This window comes from Ictalurus furcatus, chromosome 5 (genome assembly GCF_023375685.1).
Source record: "Ictalurus furcatus strain D&B chromosome 5, Billie_1.0, whole genome shotgun sequence".
NCBI classification, from domain to species: domain Eukaryota; kingdom Metazoa; phylum Chordata; class Actinopteri; order Siluriformes; family Ictaluridae; genus Ictalurus; species Ictalurus furcatus.
This window is the reverse complement of record NC_071259.1, coordinates 24743684-24759186: the sequence shown is the minus strand read 5'-3', so window position 1 is coordinate 24759186 and position 15503 is coordinate 24743684. Positions and strand designations below refer to the sequence as shown.

Genomic DNA, 15503 nt, shown 5'->3' with positions numbered 1-15503 from the left:
ATGTAAATTTTCAATGAAATGGTGAATGCAAAAAAAATGTTTTACACTTACACACACTCTTTATATATATATATATATGTATATATATATATATATATATATATATATATATATAAATGTGGCATGGCTACATATGTGGCTATCTAATAGGTATATTACTACACAGCAGTTCATTCAACTTAATTAAATACATTCTTAGGAAAAAGAAAAGGTACTTTGTAGTGCAATTTAAGATACTTTTTTGATTTGTTCCCTCTGGAGGATATGTTTTAAAAATAATAATAATAATAACAATAATAAACTACACAAGGTGGTTTCCTTTCAAGGGAGGGTTCAAAATGTTGTAGGTTTCCCTTCAAGGAAGGGTCCACTGTAATGTTGTATGACTATAAATTACATGTCTAATAGGTCTATGATATCGGGTAGTGTTACTCATTGGGTGGCGTTGCACCTTCATGGCTCCAGAGAACCCTGGCTTACTGTCTATGTGCAGTTTCATGTTGTGTCTGTGTTCGTGTAGGTTAATTTCAGGTTCTCCAGTTTCCTCCCACTCCCAAATACATGCAGGTAGGTAGGTGACTTGGCTACGCTAAATTGCCTCCACGTGCAAGTGTGTGAACGTGCATGGTTTCCTGCAATAGACTGGCATCCCATCCCACTTTGTGCCCAGTGTTCCAGGAAAAGGCTTCAGATTTACTGCAACCCTGATGAGGATAACGTGCATACTGAACACTCTTAAGAAAAAAGAGAAGGTTCTATCCTAAAAGTTTCTTTCATGTGACCTTCTGTGGAATAATGTATGTATACAACTCTACATAGGAAGGAAGGTTTCCCCATCAGATAGGTAGAACCTCTACAGGAACCTAAGAACTCTTAACAAACCAAAGAACCCAGAGTAAGCATTTTTTTTTTCTAAACGTGCAGCTCATATAGATGTAAATAATCAGTGTAGTGGTGTATGTATTTTGACTAAATCCCTTCAGTAATGAGAGCTCTAGAGCAGTGGTCACCAACCCTCTTCCTTGAGAGCTACCTTCCTGCAGGTTTCATCTCCCACCAAACTCTAACACACCTGTTTTAGTTGATCTTCTTAAGGCATCAGGAAAGTAGATCACCAGGTTTTGGTGACCACTACTCTAGAGCAATGATGAAGGCAATACATCAGTGCCATTATGTGACTGTTCATTTTGCACACACAAGGAAGCAAGTATGTACGTTATTCTGCAAATGATGTACATACTAATTGAACACCACCATCCTCACGTTTTGCTACCATATGTCTAAAATGTGGACGGACTACCGTTTGTTTTGTTTTGCATTTAGCTTACATAGATCTAGTCAGCTGATATTTTTTATTCATGTATTGCCAATTACCAATCTCAAAAATCAACATAAACACCACACAATGATTATATCTGACAGTTTATTAATTTCATTATAAATATAATATATACAATGTAACATTAAAGTCTTCCTATTGGGAGACAACAGAAAGGCATCAAGGCATTATTTTTGATATTTAAGTTGACTGCCACAAAATCCACTTTAACCAAATCCACATGAAATCTGTCCACACAGAACAAAACTTGAATCGTGTTAACTAATCTGAGACCTTGACGTGTGTCACATCAAATAAGAAAGTGCTACAGATAAACTAGATACTCACTTGGAGCTGCTACCTTCTGTAACAAAATCTTCAAGTCAAATACATCGAGATGGGACATGTACAATAAAGGAATAAATAAGAATGACATACAATTATTATTACCCCATGGAAACTGACATTAAATTTGGTTTCTGTCCGATCAGTGTTTCAAAAGTCTGAGCACTATCGTAAGCTTGTCCATTCCTAAAGCCACATTCAGTGATAAAATCAGCCCGTTTTGTAGACCACAGGAATAATATTAACATAATAATACCTTCAAACATGTATGCAAATGTTATGACACTTCATGGGCAAGTTACTAAAATTCCTGCAGGTAACAAATCCAATGCAACAGCTTTATAGTAGTAAAAGTACAAGTGGAACCTCAAAGACTGTACCAAGCACAGTCACAAATCACTTACACATCATTACTACTGAAGGACTGTTCCAACCAATGCATTTAAATAGTTTTTTTCTACATTTTCAAAATGTTGACCGATTTGGAGATTATGACCCAAAAATCTGAACATGACTGGAACCTCAACATCAGTAGAACATTGATAATAGTCCAGCACTGATGGAAGTGCCCTTTAATATCTTATCGACAAGCTAAATAAGTGGATATATTTCATCATCCTATAAGCATGGGGAATAAAATAGAAGTGCCAGTGGCATCAAATTCATGTGGATTTTTACATGGGAACCAACATGAATGTATAAGATATGATTACATTATTCACAAAACACAATATTCCTTATATTCCGATTATTCCTTTCTACCGCCGTAGTTATAAGTACTTTTGTGAGAAAAACTGTGTCAGTTCTCCATGGCTTAAATTAACACCAGGCTAACCACCCTACAACATGCCATCAAGTTAAATCATCAATGATCAGTATCAAATGATGAAAACACCACACTTAAACCTTCATTTACAAACCCATACATGGAAAAAAAAAAATACTACAAATATACAATGTTAAAAAAAAAAAATTTAAAAAAAAGAATGTCTGAAAATGTGCACATTTCACAATCAAATTGGGGGGGGGGGGGAACCATCCTGGCAGTTGTTCTTATGCTCCAAGTAATTTGACACCTTTGCAGTTAATTACCCTTTTTAAAGCGTTGACCCATCACATATCAAACAGTACTAATTAAATACTTTTCTAGCCAAAAAAATAATAATAAAAAAAAAAATATTCAAAGACCAGAGCTTAAAAAATTTGGCATACTGGCATATGATTGAACATTTCATACATAGGAAGCACCTTACTACCATATTACATGTAAGTTTGTTTTTTCATTTGACCAGACAAGGATTAATATTTTACTCTCAAGGACAGAGATCGAAAAATGTCTAAATGGAGGATTACACTCAATATATCACAATCTGTTAAAGTACAGTAGGACAAGATCAACAGTTGACGAAGGCTGAAAATAAAAAAATGGCTCAAATAAAATACATTTGGACAAAAAAAAGCAAGCGATTGTAGTTTTTTAATATAATACCTTGTTTATACAAGAAAGCTATTCCTTCTAGACACGTCACTCATTTTTATCACTATAGAGTCCTATCATTTCAAGTAATCTTAGAGTGTAATAATGAGGAATTCTGACCAGCACTAGCTAATTCATGTATACACTTCTCCAGGGGAGGGGGGAGAACAAAAAAAAAAAACCCAAAAGCACTATTTATTCTATTTATCCCTTCAGTCAAGCAAAGCTGTGTAGTCTGTTCATGGCAAGTAGTAAACTATTCATAAATGTAATTTTGTGCAGAGAATATACACATAGCTTACAGGCCCAATATATACTGAGAACAAACAAGTGGAATAAGGCGAGTGACTAGTAATTCAATGTAAAGCGTTGCTTCAGATTGACATTATTCAAAAACTACAATATGATAATAATTAACATTATATTTTGGTCAATTTGCACATATTCTTCAGTTAGAGAGCCATTAGAAATGGATTTATAATGAGCTGCATGTCAGTTAAGTGGTATATGCAGCTTTTGGAAGTGTTCTAATATTCTTGAGAGCAGCTTCACATGCTCAAACTGACCTAAAACCTTCTGTCTCTCACATGAGCCATGGGCATGTAAAGACTAATAGCACAAGATCATCCAACTGAGCAGCCATGCTTAACTATGTTTAATTGATCATTTAAGACAAGGAAAAAAAATCAGATTATATTACTAAGTCTACACAAGTCTTTCCTATGCTTCTGAATTATATTTATGATGTATAAATTATATATATGATGTACATATATATATATATATGATTTAGGATATGTTTAAGTGCTTAAAGCTCTGACTAAAAATTCAGTCTAGAGCACAAATAACTGTTTGGTTGTCTTGTAGAGCCAGAACATTAATGGGAGAGAATATGGTTGTGCAAAAATAAATCTTTATGGATGTGTAACAGTGTGGAAAAGCATACTATAACAAAAGTGTGTATGATTCATAGGCATAAACCAAAGGTTTTGTATGGAGTATATGTAGAGTGCAAGGTGTACATAGAGGAGTGGAAAGTGTCAATTTTGGAGTGTGTGTGAGTGTGTGTGTGTGTGTGTGTGAGAGAGACCAGCGTTAACTGTCTCTGCTGCATGTACTGCATAAGTAAGGCGGACTGAGGAAAGACTGCATATTCAACGGCTTTGTCTGTTCAGACATCAGCAATGGGTGAAGACACCGGTTCCAGCTCTCCATTATAACGAGCCATGTCAGTTTAAAAAAAATAAAAATAAAAAGTAAAAAAATAAAAATAAAAAATTAAATAAAAAAAAAAAAGAGAGAGAGAGAGAGAGAGAGATGGGCCAGGAAAGAGGTGGTTTCCTCCTAGCAGACTGAAGTGTTAAGAGAGGAGCCGTCATACAGTTAATCAGACTAGTCAGTTTGCAGAAATCTGTGAGCAGTTTTTTTTTTGTTGCTTTTTTAAAGGCATCTGTTTGAACTGCAGCTCACTGTTCAAGTATTTTTTTTTTTTTAAATGTGGATTTTTCATTTTGCTTTCTACAGGGCATTTTTTTATGCTTAATACCCCTATGCCAGAGGTAAAATGGCTTCTTTGTGCAGGGAAAAGGGAGAAAACCGTTGAGTATAAAAACAGATTTGATAACTGTTGATGGATGAGAAGTGCAGAGAAGTATTGCTTGCAAACACACTCTCCACTTCTTTCCTCCTTTCTTCTCTCTGTGGGCTGGAAGCTTTTGCATTATCTGAATCATTCAGTTTCTTATCAGCCCCACTGGCTGGGTGAACACTGGGGAGCTGAATGAGGAGGAGATGGAGGCTGGACCTCTTTGCAGAGGTATGAGGTAGGAGAGGGACGCTGGCACTAGAGGAATGTTACTGGGTTTTTTGGGCCCATTTCAAGTCATCTGATCTGGGCTTCTCTCCTGTCAGGCTCTGGATGAGGTCCTCCAGATTCCTCCAGAAGCCAAGCTTCTCCAGTGGGTAGTTCAACCAGCCTGTTTATACACACATACACATATATACACACACACACACACACACACACGACTCAATAAGTTAGTGTTTTAGTAAAACAAATAGTGTGCATGTTAACCATGTGCAAAATCCTGTAAAATGTTATACATGAAATAAACAGTACAGAATATTTATTGTTTAAAGGAATGTAATTTTGGAGATAAAGTTGTGTGTGTGTACCTGTAGTAATGCAGAAATAGGTCTCATGAGGTGACACATGATGAACTCTGTGGTGTTTGCGAGGGAGGATGATGTGGCAGTCCTGCAAGAACATGACCCAGCGTGGCAGCCCATAATAGGTGTGAGACCACTTATGGATCTGATTAGTCAGTGTCACAAAGATGGCCAAAGAATACAAGTAGCAATACCAGGGGAAGATATGATAAATCTCCACTGAAAAAAAAGAAAGAAAGAAAGGAGATTATGGCTGTGGTGCTTATATGGCAGAATAAATTCACGGAGTCTGTGGGTTTTATTTTTGTGCCGGTGCACCTTGTAACTTTATGGTGTAAGGCTGACATTTTGCTTCTTTGTTTGGTCCTGAGCCATTTCCCCCCTTTGCCCAGCTGCTATTTTTGAATGTGCTAACGTAGGTAGAGACATGCAATAGGGAGTGTGCCTTTCTAAATCTGCCAGCACAGTGGTATTTTCAAGCCCACTTTGGTCCAAAATTGTGCTTGTTCACATGGACGTGTATGGCGGATGTGCCATATAATCTAAAAATAAACGGATTAAAAAAGGAAAAACATATCATTGATGTTGATATGGTGGTGTTTTCTCCAAGTAGAATTTTTGGAAGGAGTCTACAGTGTCAGTGCTTTGGAACAGTCAGAGGTAAAGCTCCTTTAAATTTATTGCAGTGGGAAAGTGTTTAAGAGAGAGGAGGTTGCACTTTAAGGTTTCTTGGTAACAAGCTTTTATTAAAAAAATATATATTTTATATATATATATATATATATATATATATATATATATATATATATATATATATATATATATAAAGTCATTACTCATATCATTACACATGGAACATCATATAATTAACAATTAGTCAAATCAGATCTGCTATATTTTTCGCCATCATGAGGACCAAAGACTACCCTCTTATAACTACCCCTGTGGGCACTGTTTTTGCCTTATATTTGCATTTTAAGTTCATTAAAATTGTTCACTATGAGCAAAATGTGTGAACATGTCATAGTATGTAATGTAATAGTGTTCCCAGCGTATAACCGCTGTCTGTGTGGGAATGAGGACACCCGTCATCTGCCTTACCTGGTGTTAGAGTGTGGAAGTTGTAGGCCATGTTAGCCAACGGAATGATCGTCAGCATGCAGTTATCACCGTTCGTCTCTATGAAATCGTGCCGTGTGATGGCTGTGGGATCAATATGATGTTCCCGAAACGGACGGATAAATGCCTGCGGGAAGGAGAGAGAGAGAGAGAGAGAGAGAGAGAGAGAGAGAGTGAGTGAGAGAGAAACAGTCAATCCTGGCAACACACCACACTCTTCATAAACACAAGATTCTCACTCTGCACTCTCCTGATCTAAAAACAGCACACCATCAAAGATCAACTGTATCTTTCTGACAGTGTTAAAAATTTAATGTCCCCTCAACACCTGAAAGATTTAAAAGACAGAGAAGCAGGGCACAACTTGCTGATATTCTCTGCAGCTATATAGAACATTAAGTATATTCATGAGAACTGGGGTACTTTCTAATGGCCAGTTCATAGCTCTTGGCACTTCCCCATATCAGTTAATGCAGATTTATTTTTAAGTACATTTACAGGATAGTAGAGGAGAAAAGTGAAGTCTGGTCTGTCCAACTCCATACCTTTCCAACGATGGGCAGATCCACAGACCCCCACGTGTCAGCCCCCCAATGGACCAGCCCAGAGGCAAAGTCTGCAGTAAGGATTCCTCCCACTGTGTACACACACGGTATTAGAATAAAATAGTATAAGAAGAGTCTGTATTTACTTACATAGATATAACTTTGTCTACATTTAAAATAACTAGAAATAGTACAAGATAAATCAGATTCTTTCACTGTTTAAGTTATAGCCATTAGAGGTCGACCAATAGTGGATTTTACAGATATCGATAACAAAGTTGGGAAGTACCTGCCAATAACCGTTTAAATCAAACCGATAGTTTTTAAAATTGATTATCGACTATATCCATTAGGGATGGGAGGAAAAAAAGATGTGGGATTCTGTAACGCAGATTCTCTCCTGAACATTTCTGAAACGTCCTATTCAGAGTTTTACACAGGTGCAGGCACGCTGGGAATTATACTTCTACACATGCCATGCCATTTGAGATTCAGTGTGACTCATAAGACATGTAGCTTAGCGTGGGTTTTAGGACAAATTCTTAATTTTCTATTTAATTAACAAATTGTTTCATGACTAGAAATCTGATGCATTTACATATACAATTGAGGTCATGCAGTTATTCAGAGTCTTTTTGTACAATGATGCACAGTTTGAGAAAAAGAGTGACGTTTGTTCTGTCAGCCCGAACAAGCATACTTTATTTATGACAATGAGAATCAGAGTGAACATGATGCTTAAGTTTTTAAAGCAGTGTCTTTTTATACTGAGAAAAAAAAAAATGAGGTAGAGGTACACTAAGAGTCATAAATAATGCATTTCTAACTGCACCCTGAATCAAAATTGAAGATTCTTTACTTATAATACTGATAGGTTTGGCTAAAGTTATCTTGTTTAAATTTAGCCAAATACAGTAGCTATCAATTATTTTTCTACTTAATGAGGTCCCAGTTTAAAGGTTTTAACTGCCTGTGAGACTGCGTACTATGAGGTCTAACTATGTTTATGGGTCCAGTCTTTTTTTGAGTCATGGATTTGTACATTTTAAGAAAGGCTTTTCCAGGCATATAATGCACAACATAAAAGAAAAGGCTATTTTATTTTCATGAATGATGAAATGATAAGTGACAAAAATTCTTAAATTAGCGGAATATTTCGGACTATAACTATAAATATCGTAACTATTATTTTAGCTAGTAATGTGCAACCCTAGAGCACACATTACGTTTTGCACTTCATGTAACTGTGTTACAGGTTGCATCATGGAAACTACATTTTGAAATTTTGTCAAAAAATACAACCTGTCTCCTCCTGCAAAAATCTGACACAGTATGAGGACACTGGAGACCGTGACAATGTTCTAAATATACATGCCTACTCAATTCAAGTCTAGAGTTTCAGTCTAGCTGCTTACATGGACACAATTGTGTGTGCTGAGTCATACAGGGTGATTAGTACAGCACAGGCATGTTTGTTAGTCCATTGTGTGATCTTGCATGCGTGTGTACGTGTGTGTGTGTGCTCATGTGTAACTCACCAATTCCCAGAAGGATGTACCAGACATGGCCCAGGTGGAACTGGGCGAGGAGGTAAAAGAAATTAAAGGCCATGAGCGTGAAACAGAAAATAACACTGATCCATTCCTGACACCTCTTACCTAATGTGAGAGAGAGAGAGAAAGAGAGCGAGCGAGAGAGAGTGACTCACATGCAAAATAGCTCAAATGTCTGCCTTTACTTTGTGTTAGTATATTTCTCTAATATAGTTACACAGAAACACACCCTGTAGACCTATAACCAGCTGTATATGGGGGTGTGTGTGTGTGTGTGTGTGTGTGTGTGTGTGTGTGTGTGTGTGAGTGAGAGAGAGAGAGAGCTTCTGATGGGTTAATATATCTGCCCTATACCCAATTTCTGCATCCCACTCAGATCACGGAACAAGGGGATTGTTTGACTACAATCACCATATAAAGAGCCATTAATATCCATGAATGAACAACACTACGAGGTCACTGTCTCCCACTGCTGCTCTGCTACAGTTACAGAAATACGATAAATCAACGCCCCGCGTTTTGCTCTTTTGCTCATTTACAGTACGTACTGCTCCTCGCTCCTTTCAGGCCTACACTCCTGCATGCGGCGCATCTCTTCAGCATGAGGACACCTGGCAACCTGCTGCATGACAACAAAACAGAAAGATCTCATCTTTAGTGGGTTTCTCAAGTTAGCTCCAACCATCCATTTCCTTCACAGTAGCTTAAAGGTCCAGGAGACAGCTCAGCTAGAGTAATTACACATGATCCCACATTTTGATGTGCCAGACACAAGGAACTGAGCAGAGGCATGGGATTGAGCTAGAGTTAGTTCAGATTATGGATCTGTTTAAACGTAACAGACTCAGAATATAACGAGCGGGAGTCAGTTCTCCATCCATCCATCCATCTTCTGTTCCGCTTATCCTACACAGGGTTGCAGGGGAACCTGGAGCCTATCCCAGGGAACTTGGGGCACAAGGTGTGGGACACCCTGGACGAGGTCCAAACCATTGCAGGACACAATGGCACACCCATTTACACTATGGACAATTGAGAGATGCCAATCAGCCTACACCGCATGCCTTTGGACTGGGGGAGGAAACCGGAGTACCCGGAGGAAACCCCCCCCCCACACACACACACGGGGAGAACATGCAGACTCTGTGCACAACATTATAAATGGCATAACACCCTAATGTAGAATGACATTAAAGTTTTAGAAGTTGTCAGGCATTTTGCTTCACAATGTAACCACTGTTGCATTTTTTCATATTTATAGTCATGTGAAAAAATAAGGAAATTGTTGCCTTTTTTGACATATTTGGACAAGCAAACATTTGATCTTTGAAACTGTGCCTATTAATAAAGTTCATATACTTGAACAAAACCACAAGGAAAATCAGCTTTTTCAATTATTTGTTCAACATAAATTTCAATAGATGTTGATATTCTTCTGAGGAAAAAGTAAGTACTGTACACCCTTGGACTGAGGATAGTATTGCCCTCTTTAGCAGGAATAACTTCTTGTAGGCATTTTGCATAATTGTCCATAAGTGTCTGACATTGGCTTGCTGGAAATTTTGACCACTGTTCCATGCAATATTCTTTCAGTTGCAAGATGTTTGATGGTTTTCTTGCATGTAACTGCCCATTTCAAATCCCCCCACAACATTTCAATGGTATTCAAATACGGGCTTTGACTAGGCCATTCCATAACCCTCCATTTCTTCTTTTTGAGCCATTCCTTGGTGGATTTGCTAGTGTGCTTTGGATCATTATCCTGTTGAATGGTCCACTTTCGGTTCAACTCCAACTTTCGGATAGATGGCCTCACATTATCGCATACATCCCTCTTTGATATGATGCAGAATTCATAGTTGAATCAATTAATGCAAGCTGCCCAGTCCCTGAGGCAGCGAACATCCCCAAACCATAACATTTCCACCACCGTGCTTCACAGTTACGAGGTGCTTCTCCCGAAAAGCTGTCTTTGGTCTCTGCCAAACAACTCTATGATTCGTCTGTCCAGAGCACATTATCCCAAAAGGCCTGGTATTTGCCTATATGCTCATTGGCAAACTGTAGTCTTGCAAAGGCTTTTTCCTGGCACACCTCCCAACTCTTTAGATCTTGCCATGATGACACCACACACCTCAGTAGCAAAGGGAACACCAGACACTAGATATGAGAGGGGGTATAAATAAGACACGTTCCACCTGCACTCCCTAAGCAGGTTCTAATCACTGACACCCAATCTTGAACACCTGATTCTAATTTTATGTATTTGAAGGTGTCATAAATGTAGGGGTATACTTACTTTTCAAATTGTGAAAATTACTACAAAATGGCAACTGTGTGCGTTATTTGATAGAGTGTATCAACTTTATTAATAGGCACTGTTTCAAACAGGATCAAATGTTTGTTTCTCCAAATATGTCAAAAAAAAGCCAACAATTTCCATGGGGTGTACTTATTTTTTCACATGACTGTATGGTCATTGGTCTTTCCTCTTCCGAGTGCAAACCTGTGGAAAAGAGCAACACTTGTATCTCCATTAAACAAACAGCAATATACACCTTCACCTGTTTATTACTTTTACTTGATGGATAACCTGCAAAAAAGGTATAATTCTGAATAATTATGTTTAGATGTTTAGCCTCTTCAGAACCTTATCTCAGATGCTTCTCAGAAATGTTCCTGTTGAATCAAACCCCGGGCTTTCTTTCCATAAGCTCTGCTGCTCATTTCCATTAGTCACATAGCTAGGAGAGACGCATCTATGTGCATTTACTGTGCACATTTGGTTTAGATCAGTTTCCTAATCATCTGTGAAATGGCTGCAGGGGAAAAGGAACTGGGAGGAGTGCCAAAAAGAACACACAATGATAATACACACGCTGGTCAAGCAAGTTTTTAGGTACACACCAACATGGCTGAATGCTGAAGACTGCAATGGTGGAAGTGACCACTAATCACAATATAGGTCACATCTCACTGTTCTAAAGTTTTTTCTGCATGGTGCGTTTACGAGCATACACATACACAGAGCTATTAAACATATCAATATCCAAGTTCTGAACCTCTACAATATCAGGGTCGTTGTCGTCATCATCATCATCATCATGTCAAGTTTCTGGCTGAACTTCGGTTTGGGGGGGGGGGGCATTTCAGCATTTGCATGTGTACTGTGCTCGGTCATGGCAAAAGATACACAACATTCCTGTGGGTTCCAGGTCACGCCACGTAACGTCACATCTCCCTCCCTCCCCCTCTCCCCCTCCCCCTCTCACACACACACACACACACACACACACACACACACACACACACACCTTTGTCCATTCCATAATGAATTCTTTGTACGTATAAATATCCTAGTAGTACTGCAAGAAACGTTGAAAGTTTATTACTTTCATTACTACAGCGCAGCAAACAATTCAAACACTAACATTAAATACTTTCTAGATTTTATTTAACTAGCAGTATACAATCCCAATACAGGCCATCACTATGCTGGTATTGTACTCGACCTATAAACAAGTCACCTTGTGCATACATCTTGTAATGCTCATACAATACACAAGTATATACACAACACATATGGCACACTAATTCTCCAAAAACTCTGTTGACAACTCTCAGTAATGTCACATGTTCTGGTTGTGGTCAGAACACCCCCCCAGTTGAACCAGATTGTAACTTTCCATCACCTGTTACCAGAAAGCTGCCCATGACCACAACACAACTGGTGTGTGCACTACTGTGTTTATAACAAAAGAGTTAACAACCACATAATGCATCTGAATGAGAGAAAAGTGAAGGCACATCTATTTTACAATCTCCCGACAAAAGAAAAAAAGAAATATAAGTGTATTCTGCAACAGGACAACAACCCAATCTATTTTCAACTGACATTTTGTTATGACCCTCCCACTCTCAAGACCTAATCTGAAGGAGACCATTCATAGGATTTTGACTTATAGCAAAGAATGCGAATGTATTACAACTGAGAGGAGGCAAAAGAAGTTGAGCGTCTGCTGAACATGTCCTCGTGTAGGTTTTGTCTGTTGAAATTATAACTTATTAGAATGAGCATGTTAATAAAAAACCTCGCAATTGTCACTACTGGGCAATGCAACAGCACTGTGGTATAATAGAGAAAATGTAGATCACAAAGTAAATGGGAGATGCAAACTTTTGAAACAAAATGTACTTTCTTTTTTTTTTACATTAACACCCATTTTCTATTATTTGTGACAAGCAAACAATGTGAAACCTAGTAAACCAACTGTTTTTATTTCAGTTCTATGATGATGCACTTTTGCAATGCAACTGGGATCTGGTCTGAGTAATAGGTGTTTAAATGGCACTAATTTTTCCAAACATGTTTAACTAAAATTACATCTTCACAAACAATCAGGACTAGATCCTATCTGCACTATTATTATATTATAATAATTATTATAATATTTATTAGTAGTAGTAGCCTGCTAGTACCTGTGTTGCTGCTGTTGCCATTATTATTACTATGATGATGATGATGATGATGATGATGATGATTAGTAGTGGGAGGAGGAGCAGTAGTACTAAAACTACCTCATGGCACATTTAAACTGACACATTATTGCACATTTCCACTACATCCAAATGAATTGCTTACAGCGTGTTTATACTTTTTTTGTAAAGAGATAAATTCCCACTGCACCTTAATGCATTTTTTTTTAAATTGCACTGTGCTTCTTTATTTTATTAATGTTTACCTGTAAATGTTTGTTTTTCCACATCTCAACAACTGCACAGTCCTGTAGGTTCATCCTGTACAACATCAAGAAAATCAGACCCTACCTCACCTAACAGGCTGCACTTCTACTAGTCCAGGCTCTTGTTATCTCAAAACTGGACTGCTGCAACTCACTACTCTCAGGCCTCCTGGCCAGCTCCATCAAACCCCATTCAAATGATTCAGAATGCAGCAGCATGCCTCGTCTTCAACCAGCCCAAAAGAACCCATGTCACACCCCTCTTCATCTCCCTCCACTGGCTTTCTGTAGCCACCCGTATCAAATTCAAGGCCTTGATGCTCACCTACAAGACCTTGTCTGGAACAGCACCCTCCTACCTCAACTCTCCCCTGAAGGCTTACGCAATCTGTTCTCAATCAACGAGGGATGCTTAGTAGTACATACTCAGTGTGGCTCAAGGTCCCTTTGAAGAACCTTCAAACTAACTGTTCCTCAGTGGTGGAATGAACTTCCAACCTCAATCCGGACCACAGAATCTCTCACCATCTACAAGAAACAGCTAAAGACCCGCCTCTTCCGTGAACACCTAACCAACCCCTACATTTTTTAATTTTTTTGGCACTTACACCTCTACTCTGCACACTTTGCTTGTTCTGGAACTCAGTTAATGGATCTTATGTGGTAACACTACTTGTATTGTTCTCTGCTTGATATCGCTTTGCTTGTATTTTCTCATTTGTAAGTCGCTTTGGATAAAAGTGTCTGCTAAATGAATAAATGTAAATGTTTTTACCACTACTGTAACGCTGCAATTTCCAACAGGATCAATAACGTTTCAATCTATCTATTTATTTATTTCCATACAACTGCCTTTGAAGGAATACAATCTGAGCACTGCCTGAGAGCACAAAGCTGTATGAAAGATACATGCCTTCCCAAAAGATCTGGAAATGACACAACTTCTCTCCACGGCCTGAGTCATGGAGATGTGGAGCAAACAAACAAACGCGCGCGCGCGCGCGCGCACACACACGCACACACACACACACACACACACACACACACACACACACACACACACACACACACCGCCCCTCCCAGCAGGATAATATGGAAGTGACATGGAAGTGCAGCAGTTAACTGGGTTTTGGTTACAGATCACTCACTATAATATTACATACAAACACAACAGGATCTCACAATATTATCAACTTATACAAGGCATGAAGTCACTTCACATCGCATCCTCACTTCACATGTACTATTCATTTACCGAGTAGCTACTAACTTCACATATTTACATACAGTACGAACCTGAATATAAAGCCGAAAGTTCCGCACATTTCAGAGCAGCTGAAACTCGTGACTAGCCCTCATTTTGTAGCACCAATAACCGACTAGCTTCATTACTGTCACAGGCTAGGCTATCGAGCTAAGCATAAACCTGCCCTCTCACCTGGGGAGTACAAATTTGCGAGCTCCCGAGCGCCTGCGTGTTGAGGACCCCATCTGACCGAAGCCCGAGACGGAGAGCTCAGCTCGCCTTCCTGACTTTGTGCCTCCGCAGTAGCCCCGTTTTCACTCGGGTTGCTGGTCATGTTGGCTCCGGGTTTAGTTCACTCTCCCCCGGTGAGGAAGTCAACCCAGCCAGATCAGTTCCTCAAACTAGAAACCACGCCCTAGTCCTCTCGGTCACGTGCAGCATCCTCCAATCATCAATCGATGCAATGGCTTCCCGTTAGTAATCTTGACCAATAGGATTGCACCGAGGGCTAGACGTATTTCATAACCCCATCCGTATGCCACCAATCAGAAACAGCTTTATGGTAAAAGAACATCCAAAACCACACCCTATTCACCAGTGTGCTTAGTTCATTAGTGCTATGGTTCTCAAACTGGGGCACGTGACGCACATAGCAACTAATTATCGAAGTTATTATATTTATTATTGAGGTCTTATAGTTATTAACTATTAACATAATCGAGGGGTCACTTAAATTTGAATCCAAACCTCAATAACTCAAAAATGAGTAGGCCAATAAATAGTCGGCCTGAATGTAATGATACTTTTCATAGTCATGTGTTCTGTGAGTGGAAGGTTCAAAAATTAAAAATCACTATGGGTCCAAAAAGTAGTCAAAATATTAAGGTACACATTTAAATAATATGCCCAATATGTGAAAAGTAGGTATGACCCCAAGTGCATACAGCTGCAATCAAAATTATTCAACCCCCACTGCAAATAAGGTTTAT

The 15503-nt window shown here is 38.7% G+C and overlaps 1 protein-coding gene across 2 annotated transcripts; it reads right to left on the bottom strand.

Moving 5' to 3' along the window:
- Positions 1 to 2354: 2354 nt before the first annotated feature.
- On the bottom strand, positions 2355 to 15073 carry peds1 (plasmanylethanolamine desaturase 1). 2 transcript variants are annotated; one of them, XM_053625386.1, is made up of 6 exons: positions 14707 to 15073; positions 8512 to 8631; positions 6974 to 7065; positions 6411 to 6555; positions 5316 to 5528; positions 2355 to 5116 (listed from the first exon to the last, which is right to left on the bottom strand). In XM_053625386.1, exons 1-6 carry the CDS (start codon positions 14846 to 14848, stop codon positions 4995 to 4997), a joined length of 834 nt encoding a protein of 277 aa, XP_053481361.1. In that variant the 5' UTR covers positions 14849 to 15073; the 3' UTR covers positions 2355 to 4994. The 2 variants fall into 2 exon arrangements, with proteins under 2 accessions (XP_053481361.1, XP_053481362.1); XM_053625387.1 differs by lacking the exon at positions 14707 to 15073 and adding an exon at positions 9075 to 11787.
- Between the last annotated feature and the right edge of the window lie 430 nt (positions 15074 to 15503).